The following is an 11,117-nucleotide window of genomic DNA, read 5'->3' on the forward strand; positions in this document are numbered from 1 at the left end:
ATAACAGTCCATACGGATGCAGGCTTGGGTATCATCCATCGTAAGCCTGCCGGCTGGTGGTAGCAGAAAGCACTACCGCCCCCAACTTTAACGAAGCAAACGTGATTTAATGTTTTGCCTAAAGGACACACGTGTCACGACCGGGACTCGAACCCACACTCCGCTGATCAAACATCAGAGCTCGAATATGGTGCTCTCAAACAGCTAGATGACACGCCACAAACTATAGTTAAAATTTGCTATTGTGATTGGTTTTTGTGGGAGAGAGAGGGGAGCCTATAAAGCTTTCACCAAATTTAAAACTTTCCCTTATAGTTGCGTATTAGAAACCATTGCCTATATCCATCAATTATTTCTGGACCTTTAAGTTTACTATCACTAACTATAGTTTACAAGTTTGCTATTGTGGCCGGTGTTTGTGGGGGGAGAGAGGGGGTTGCCTATAAAAGCTTTCATTTGAAGTTAAAAACTTTCAAACGTTCACACCAATTTACTCGTGTATTAGAAACCGTTGCCTGTATCCGTGTCGAGAGTGATCGCCTGATCCCTGCAGCTGATTCAATTTTGGGGCAACACCTTGTCAGGGAAAGACAACATCATCACTTTACATGTCAACATTTCCCCAACTATAAACCGGTAATCCGGAAAAATATATATCAGCATTGACAAAGTGTCTTTCATCAGTGGCGACAGAAGTGTATACAATAATGGTTGTTTTGTTCAACAAATCACGCTTTGAAATGTTTAATAAAGTAATGGTATCTCGACAGCAAAGAAGTAAAAATGCACAACTCGGTTTTCGTTTCAAAATTAAAATTCAAATCACGGCGAGTGTTTTCGAGTGGAGTCTGAATAAGAAAGATAGACCGATGTTTTGATTGGAGTTGAGTTAAATGATTTATCTATAAAGCATTGACAGGAAGAGAGGTTGACTGACAAGCCGAACCTTAAATTGGGAACCACAGGCTGTTGTCACTGCTGATAGTGTTTACTTGGCTATTATACCAATCAATATTCAACGACTCTGTTATTTTATTTCTTGTCATGTTTACTTCGCTGATCATTGCTTTGAATTAATATTTCCCGTCATTGTTTTTAACTACAACGTTATGAATAACTGATTGTCCTTGTTTTGAGGACCGATCTCTTTCGGAGAAGTGTCCGCTTGTTGTTTGTTTTGTAAGATTACCTTTTGTTTGCGTTCTTTGTACCGCAAGTTATACATTCAATGGGAAAGGGTAAGTCTTTACTGTATAAAATATCTTTTAAAAGGTCGCTCATTTTTAAACCTTTAAGAAATGACAACAAGAAAATTCCCTTTTTCTAAGGGGATTCTGAAATTATTTACAACACACCAAAGATTAATTTTGAGACGAGTTGTCAATATTACCAGATTCTATGTCACTTTCAGCTATTTCTTTGTCGTTGAATCCTGGGTCAAACTGACCCAGAAATGGGCAAGGCCAGACCCAGAAGTGGGTTAGGCCCATCAACGGGACTCGTATCTGGTCGGGTAATACCGACCAGTGAATGAGGTAAATGTTATCAAATGTTATAATTAATTGACTCTTTTTTTTCTCCATGCAGACCTGTATAACTGATTCGGATTGCGAGGGGCTGAACCGACCATCGTGCTGTGTGACGGTACACACCAGCTCCGTCCGGTTATGCAAGGAACTCAGTCAGCGGGGCCATATCTGTAACATCTACAGCCGGCCTCACATGTGGAGCGGGGAAAGACTAGGGCTTCACTGCCCATGTGAGCAGGGTCTGGAGTGTATCTCGGACTCGACTTCATCGTTTGCCAGTAGAGGCACTTGCATGAACTAGTAGGGGAACAACAAGTAAAGTGCCAACATCTCTCAAAGAAAGAACCCGTGCGACTCTTTCTCCAACTTTAGTGGAGATGAAAACGTGTTTATTGACTAGACTATATGACGAACTTACCATACTCTTTAGCAGAAGGTTCTTCTGTCAAGTTGACTTTATAAGAATGTAATACGGGGATGTGGCTAGCCTTGTCTTAGCTATATGAGATGGCCTACTCGCGGAATCATACGCATCAACGACAGGACCTTAAAGTCTCAATAACCACACAAACAACTGGTTTATTGAAATGTTTTTTTTTTAATGTCGACCGACAAGCTGGGGTTTTCATCAAGATCGGAATCGGAGTGGAGATCAGGATTGCATTGACACTGAAACGAAATATTAGACAACTACCGATCCTCCACACCGTAAAATGAACTTGTTAACTCACCACTGAACGGCGGGAAACACGTCTATGATGTTTTGACGCGCCAATTACGGTTTCGCCAGGGACGACTCCAAGTCGTCCTTATTGACGCATAAGGTCCTACGGTGTGACAAAGCCAGTTTTCATCCTCCAATGGTTGCTGGGTCAACTCGACTCCTAGCGGTGTTATTGACCAACGATGCAACACTTTACAAAAAAAGGCTGGGAAATGACTTGAATCGACAGAGAATGACGAATTTAGACATTCATAAGAAACTCGCCTTTTCGAAACGAAAGATCGGCCTCACTGCTAAAAGACACGACCCAGGACGGTTTTACCGAATTGACTTTTTCGAGAATTTTACCCGCTGTTATGAACTAATGTAATTCCATCCTTTAAACTGGCACATGTTCAAGTCTGAGCCGAATCTTGGTACGGAGTCCAAGTTCTGCTATTGCTGATTTCGACACAAGTAGTCTCAATCAGTTCTCATTGTCCCCGTCTACGGGCTGGATCTTGTTGACACATGACTATATACTATAATAATAATTTAGAATGCTTCTAAGGCCGTGTCCGAATTGGCGACTTCGGCTACAGCTACGGCTAGGGCGCGCGCGTCTGCCATTCTTCAACACTGACAGACGCGCTGAACTAGCCGTAGCTGTAGCCAAAGTCGCTAATTCGGACACGGCCTATTCTTCTATTGTCCTCAGTACTGCTGGCCTAACATGAAATAGTTATCGCCTCTATTTAAAACCTACAACTATTTACTGTCCGTGTTATCGCAAAGTGATTGTACCAAATAGTTTTAGAGATTTGAAATAACATACCCGTAGAAACAATGCAGTGTAACAGCAGTGGAGGCTAGACTCGCTGTAACGTCTACCATTGACCGTCACTTTCGCACTAAATTGCAATCAACAACCGTGACGTCATCACATCAATATTTGTTATTTAGTGATAACTATAAGCGGGGGGACGTGCAATTTGTTTACACACCTTCCTAACGACCCAGGAATGTAGCCCAAGTCTTATAATAATGCTATCAATCGTATTCCCCCTCCTTATGGTGTGATGCAGTTGAACATACCCATTGTATATATTATTTGGGTTGAGATGAATAATATTAGACAAGAATATTTATAAAGCGCCAAAATCCACCAAATTAAGGTATACAAGTTATAGTCAAGTATTTACTTATCAAGTTAGAGAGCGCACCATACGCGCTTTAATATGACATCTTATTATATCTAATGTTCGCTATTTCGTTCTTTGATGAAGAAAATTCTGAGATAATTAGGCTGAGATAGAGTTTGCTAATTGTACTTGGGGCATAAATATTATCCAGATGCAGTAACCCCATTACATCCAAAGCCGTGTTAAAACAGACAATCCTTGTAAGACGTCATGCACAACCTCCCGTATTATAGTACCGCGGCATGGAATACATACACTTTTACTCAAAGCGTACAATTAGACATACAATGATAATTTAATTAAGATATGAGCTAAATTGTGTCAAAAATACCTTGATCTATAGCTTGCATAAAAAGTACCACATCGGCAGTAGCATTAACCAAAACAGTAGTTTTTCTTTAAAAAAAACAACCTACACGTCACACGTCACATTCTTCGTGCGTCTTGCACGAAGTGTCTGGCCTCGGCCCAACATATTTCTTGATTGGCGGTCCAAGGACGTATTCGTTTGAAGCACAAACTTGTTGGCTCTTTGGTTCAGAAGACCTTGGTAGAAAGACCTTTGTTCAGAGGACCTTGGTTGAATGACCTTCGTTTAGGGACCTTGTATTTGGGACATAAGTTGAGTGACTTTAGTTCAGGGACCTGGGTAAAAGAGACCTATTTTTGAGAGACCTAGGATGAGGGACCTTGGATGTGAGACCTGGGACGAGGCCTTTGTAGAGGGACCTTGGTTGAGGGACTTTAGTTAAAGGATCTTGGGTTAAAGGACCTTTTATAGTGGCACCTTGGTCGAGGGACCACAGTTAAATGACCTCGTTTGAGGGACCACAATAATTGTAAAGGACCTTGTTTGAATGACCACGGGACCTTGTTTGATGGACTACATTTGAAGGACCTTGTTTGCGGAACCTTAGATGAAGGACCTTGTTTGAAGGACTTTAGAACCTTGCTTAAAGCTGTTGGACACTTTCGGTTAACAGTATTATCTAAAGGCCCACACTTCGTTTATCACAACTTTTATATAAAATAACAAACCTGTGAAAATTTAGGCTCAAACGGTCATCGGAGTCGGTAGAAAATAACGAGAAAACCCAACCTTGTTTCCACACGTTTTTTACAAAGACGATTTAAGGGCCTCACCTTTGACCTTAATATAGACATCTTTTTAGCGGTTTCAGAAAGCTTAATAGCTTTAAATTGTTTACCAGAATGTCATTAACAATGTCCCAAAGCGGCGGCATGCCGCCTATTTAAAAAAGAAGAAAAAAAATTGTAGATTCTTTATTTGTTATTCATTCTTAGGGACTACGCTTGTGTTTGATTAGAAAGACCCGACGTCCGACAATAACAAATAACATCAGTGCACCACAAGTCTAAACAAACTGCACATTAAAATTTAATTTTTGATATAACCAATTCTATAAACATTATCTAAAAAGCAAAATGGTATAATGCGTTGATGAAATATTTATTTGCAAAATGGAAAATGTTTTTTTTTCTGACGTGAATGTAAATGATAGCATTTGGAGTGTAAAGAAAAGACGACTGCTTACTTTGTTGTTGTATAAAAAAAAAAAAAAATGGTGACGTTATTTTGATCCTTGAGGATTTTTTCGACAATGGCACTTGGAGGCCTTCATGAATTTGTGTTTATTAGAAGGATATAGCTACTGTACAATAACAATGAATTATTTAGTTGTGCCAACATTTGTAGTAACAGGCAATTAAATCCTATGTGTATAACATAATACAGGGCTGGTTTTAAGGAGACGCCATAGAAAAAGTAGATAATGCTGAGTGTACAGTAGGTGTATTTTGTTGTTATTCTCGCCAAGTGTGTACAAATATTATTTTCCTGTAAGTTCAATGCATATATTAATATAAATTCTTTATTGAAAAGCAAGTTATTATCATGGCACAATATTGTTCTTTATTCTTATTTACTGCCATATGTAAAACAAATAAACTGATTTAATATCATTATTTTGTTTCAAAGCAAACTTTGACTTTACATTATTTCATTATTTTCTTATCTTATTTTCATCTTTCCTTGCAACCCAAACTGACTTCAACATCAAACGGTACACGCGACTTTGATAACATAAAACAAAAATACTTGACTTTTTGCCACGTTGGTCTTTAAATGCACTGGGCACTATTGGTAATTACTCAAAATATGAGCAATGGAGAGCTGTTGATAGTATAAAACATGGTGAGAAACGGCTCCCTCTAAAGTAACGTATAGGTTTTGAGAAAGAAGTAATTTCTCACTAAAATATTTATTTGAATTGTTTTCGAGACCTCAGAATCTGATTTTGAGGTCTCTAAATGAAGTTTCTAAAAGCTCACAACTTGTGCAACAAGGGCGTTTTTTTCTTCCAGTAGTCTCTCACTTATTGACGTCCAATTGAGCCCACATTTGTACAGGTTTGTCATTCCATGCATATGTTGAGACACCAATAATGCCCAGTGTCTATGGTTATTGGAACCGTTTGATTGTTTTATACAAAAAGTTATCTAAAAAAAAAAAAAACATAAACAAGTGAAACTTTTGTCGCGTTTTTGAAATATCGCCGGAATAATGACCCCTTGTAGAAATACATAATCTTCTGGCAGTAACGCTTCTCAGATTAAGTGAAATGATTTTCAAAATGCTGTATCGAAAGCTGTTGTATAGACGATGTGACCTTAGTTTACATTCAAACCGCCCTCTGTTGAAAAAACACTGTAAACGTAATGTTTCGCCGGGCAAAAAGACACGTAGTCATGGTAAGAGTGCATACACTTTCTAGCTGGCTGCCAAAACACAAAGGTTTTGCCCGGCGGAATGCGCGCGAATCGTGTTATGGTTTTCGTGTGACGTCAGAGGTCATATCGTCTATAGGCTTCTGAAAAACATCGGTATTGCCACACATTTTAAGAGTAAGTGATGTTTACCAAACGTTTAACTTCCCTAAAGGCACTGGCGACCCATGGTAACTGTCAAAGACCAGTGAGCCTATTCTCATCATTTTGTTAGCCCCAACATTATGCAAAAAAAATAACAAAACTTTGAGTGAGAAATTACCACTTTCTCAAAACCTACGTACTTCAGAAGGAGCTGTTTCGCACTATGATTTATATCAAAGTCAGCACTTCATTGCTCGTTACTAGTCCTAACTTTATATGACTATTCAATCATATAGGAGATATTAAACACTTAAGGGTAGTCCTAAGACGGCAAGTACTCATCCAATAACTCGAGATAAGATAAAGTCTCAACTCCTTGTGAAATAAACCCCAGTGCCTTTTAAAAACAAAAAAAGGGAACAAGATGGGATTACACAAAAAACACTTACAGTGAAGGCGAATAAAAGAGGGCAGGTAAAAACAGTGGAACCCAGAAATTATCTGACGAGTGGGTGAGAATTAGATCGTGCCCCAGGCGGGCGGGTGGGTGTGGGATGGCGTTACAAAATAAAACAATATCGCAGCTCAACAACAGGTTTAGTGCCCTTTTTGTACAACATTTTCTCATTCACTTTAAATTTCATTTCCACACCGACAACAAATAAGGGAATCAATGTGTGGTGAAGAGGCTTTCAACTAGTGGTTTAATCCCAACGAGGCCTGGTTCTTGATAATTTTACCAAGACGAAGTTGAGGTAAATTATCAAGAACCAGGCCTCGGTCAAAAAATACCTTTTCGGTCAAAAAACATCAATACTTTTCCCATTCATAAATACCTTTTCGGTCAAAAAACATCAACATTTTTAAAATAGATGAACAAATTATAATTGTTCAATGATTTCTTTCAACACAACACAACACCCCTCCAGCTATGAAATGGTAAGACCCTCCGCCGTCCTCAGGTAAACCACTCCTTATTAGGGAATGCTGTGCGCGTCGTGTCGTATCGCGTGATGTGACACAACTGTCCCGGCCGTTGGTCTCGACCAATAGAAACTGTCTTTTATAAGCATAGGTGCAAGCTCGCGTGTCACGCCCATGTTTCAACACTTATAACTGGTCATAAACAAATGTTTGTACACACCCACGTGACATGCTCTCCACCAATATGAATAGCGAAACTGTCTCAGGTATTTATGAATAACAGCTTTCTCTCAAAAAGACGATCAGAGCTATAGCTGATCGAAACGTTTAAACATACGGTTTGTTTCAGAACCACCTCAACTCATTTAGAGATAATGTGTTACTGCAAATCTTACTATATATTGTTTTTCCGCCATGCAAAGTTTCAAAGAGAGAACCAAAAAATACACAAAGACCTAACCTGGGTGGTTGGCTGATACAGAGCTGTGTCCATAGAGAGTTGAGACAACTTGCGATTTTAAGTCATTTCGGGTCCGACCAAAAACGCATGTGCACACACAGGGTGTCAGACTAGACTGCACATACGGCGTCCAGCACGGAATTTAAAGTTCACAAAGCGTGAGGAGTGCACCATAGCCACATAAGACCACTGTTGGGGAGTATACACTTTTACCCAGTGACATGTATAGCGCCAAGTCGTATCCACCGTACCTCAAAATGGCTTATTCTATTTGCAAGGACTTGTACCAATATATTTGTTGTGAGGCATTTTTAAAGCCACAGAATAAAATTTAAATGGCCGTTTTTCACACACAAGCTGAAGTAGGCGTATCATCGCCACTGCGCAGCTGCAAAAGCCCTCCCCGGAAACATGGCTTCCTCCCCAAACCCCATGTACGTCAGTTTGGGGTTCTGAAGAACCTTCATGAATAATGCATGAAGGATCTGTGTCATGTGACATCTGGGCGATAGCCGGAAGTGGAGGCTCGCATCTCGAAGATTTCGGAGGATGCTCTCTTCGCACGCTCCCCAAGACGGTAAGTATTTTGGAAGATGACCATGGTGTATACCCGCGGGGGATATAAGATGTGGGCCTTATAGTTTACGTGGTGAAGTGCATGTTAGGTTACATAGCCTGTCGGATAAGTGGGTTGAAAAACAAACTCTAGTCCTCTGGGGTCGGTTTCAACTACCTTGGGGCCAGCTGCTGTCCCACAATTCTATAACAAATTCAGTCTTCACCCTTAATTTTGTTCAAAAGATAGGCGACTATCATTAACGTCGGGTAATGACAAATATCATCATAACTGGGGACAGTACTTACATATAAAGAAACAATACCTCACAAAATTAAACTGAGACCTATGGGAGTGTTAAGGCATGAGGAAGACAATTATTTTCTTCTACATGGTTAAAGGGACATTGTGAACAAAAATCAAATAAAGTCACTGTTATGAGCCATCTCATAAAATGTGACTTAGTGCATGTCATAAATATGACTAAAAGCTGATTACGTCAATTATGGCACAGCTTAAAGGCCCTGGACACTACATTTATTATTGTAATTTCTCAAAATATTTATTAGCATAAAAACTTACTTGGTAACGAGCAATGTCACACTTATTAGAAACAAAGTTCACATGGTCTAACACAGGGACCTTGGACTCAAGTCCTCAAATTAAAGAATTATAAACTGTAACTCAGTCGACTGGGTTTATTTACAAACGATGTGTAACCGGAAAGCGTATCCTGACGTCAGCAGGGCCCGATTTCTCCTTCACGCTTTGCAAATTTAAGTACGTGTCAAATTGTGCGAATAATTTGGTTGTGCAACCTTATGACGTCAGAGGCCCCCTCTCCACGTTCAAGGTGTAAATACGTAGAAAGACCGGTCCAAGAATAAAGACAGGTATTGGTTTTACGTAACCAGTGATTTCAATGGATACAGTGATTTCATTGGATAAACGTGCAATGACGTAAGTGTTCCATGATTGGTCCGAGGTGATGTTTGGTAGCTTCAGTCGGGTCGTCTGCATGCAGCAGCAGACATTTGTTTTATAATTATGTATATAAAAATGTACGCAGGATTTGACTGCGAATCTTCATATGAAATGAATGCGAGGTCAAAGAAGATTATGGACTGGAATTGACGCAGGCTCAAGGCAGATCTCTGGCATAGTTAAAGGCAGTGGACACTATTGGTAATTACTCAAAATAATTATTAGCATAAAACCTTACTTGGTAACGAGTAATGGGGAGAGGTTGATGGTGTAAAACATTGTGAGAAACGGCTCCCTCTGAAGTGACGTAGTTTTCGAGAAACAAGTAATTTTCCACGAATTTGATTTCGATACCTCAGATTTTTGCTTTCATTATTATCTCGCAACAATTGAGCTCAAATTTTCACATGTTTGTTATTTTATGCATATGTTGTGATACACCAAGTGAGAAGACTGGGTCTTTAACAATTACAAATACTAAATAGTGTCCAGTGTCTTTAATGAGCCTCAAGTGTAACGTCAGATAAACACGCGAACAAATAGATGACTGTTTCATTGAGTTCTTATACAAACAAATAATCAAACGAACAAAGACATTTTAAATCAAGAAGCCCTTTATCGGAGCACATTACAATTATTTACTGTCACTCACAGTATACCCGCATTACAATAAATGTTTTAACAGGCAATTTGATTTGGCAAATCATACAATATATTAAAAAGGTCATTTAAACTATATAGAAGAAAGCACAATCATTCAGCTGAAAGAAATTAACGATAGGCCCTAATTATTATCACCAGCAGCCATTAACAAAAATGTCTTGCCTTAGATTTAAAAAGGTGATCAGTGACAGCTTAATTAAATAAAGAAAGCACATCAAATGAAGTTTAGTTTAATAGTACGTTTAATTATTGCGTAACCTAGGGGAATACCTCGTCAAGAATACCCCCCCCCCAAAAAAAAAAAAAAAAAAAAAAAAAAATAGATGACTTCATACAAATTAGCAACCCAAAATAAAAATGTCAGTATACCCTACTGGCTTGTCGTCCAGGTTCGGATTTTGAAATGTATTTTCCATCACTGGTTTTCAACAAACTGCCCTGTCATCAAAACCTGTGACCGTTTCATGAAATCACGATTTCGAGAAATAAGTCAATGAGCATTTAGGCTATGATGTTTTTCACACTTTAGATTCCGCTACAAACAAGAATCGAATTTCCTTAATATTGAAATCGTTTATTTTGTTTACGACATGCATTTTTCGATTTTGAAATCGTAAATTTTGTTACCGACCATATACTTTTCGATTCAGAATTTTGTTTCCGGCCATACATTTTTCGTTTTTTAAATCGTTCATTTTGTTTCCGACCATACACTTTCCGATTTGGAAATCGTTCATTATGTTTCATACCAACACCTTTCGACTATTTGTTTTTGACCACTATCTACAATTTTCGATTTTGAAAATTTTCATTCGTTTTCCCAACCATATACTTTTTTAGTTTAGCACGTTCATTTTGTTTCCAACCATATAGGCCCTAACATATTCGATTTGAAATCTTTCATTGTCCCAACCATGCACTTCTCAAATCGTCAATTTTATTTTCGACGCTACACGTTCGATTTGAAAATCGTTGATTATGTTTCTGATTTTCTGACCATACACCGTTCGATTAGGAAATCGTTCATTTCGTTTCATACTATACTTTTCGTTTTTTATTTGTTCTTTACGATTTGAAATTGTTCATTTTGTTTCAGATCATAAATATACTTTACGATTCTGAAATCGTTCATTTTCTTTTCAACTATACACTTTTCGATATGAAAACAAAAGTTAATTTTGTTTGTGACCATACACTTTTTGAT

At 38.6% G+C, this 11,117-nt stretch overlaps 1 protein-coding gene across 1 annotated transcript in view; it reads left to right on the forward strand.

The window, feature by feature from the left end:
* The window catches only part of LOC139934040 (uncharacterized), a 28,294-nt gene extending 22,922 nt beyond the window's left edge, over positions 1-5,372 (forward strand). Inside the window, exon 2 of the mRNA XM_071928310.1 lies at positions 1,588-5,372. Coding sequence (XP_071784411.1) covers positions 1,588-1,830 — 243 coding nt within the window. The 3' untranslated portion in view covers positions 1,831-5,372. The remainder of the gene's footprint in view (positions 1-1,587) is intronic.
* The last annotated feature ends 5,745 nt before the right edge of the window (positions 5,373-11,117 follow it).

Source organism: Asterias amurensis, chromosome 2 (genome assembly GCF_032118995.1).
Source record: "Asterias amurensis chromosome 2, ASM3211899v1".
In the NCBI taxonomy this organism is placed as follows: Eukaryota; Metazoa; Echinodermata; class Asteroidea; order Forcipulatida; family Asteriidae; genus Asterias; species Asterias amurensis.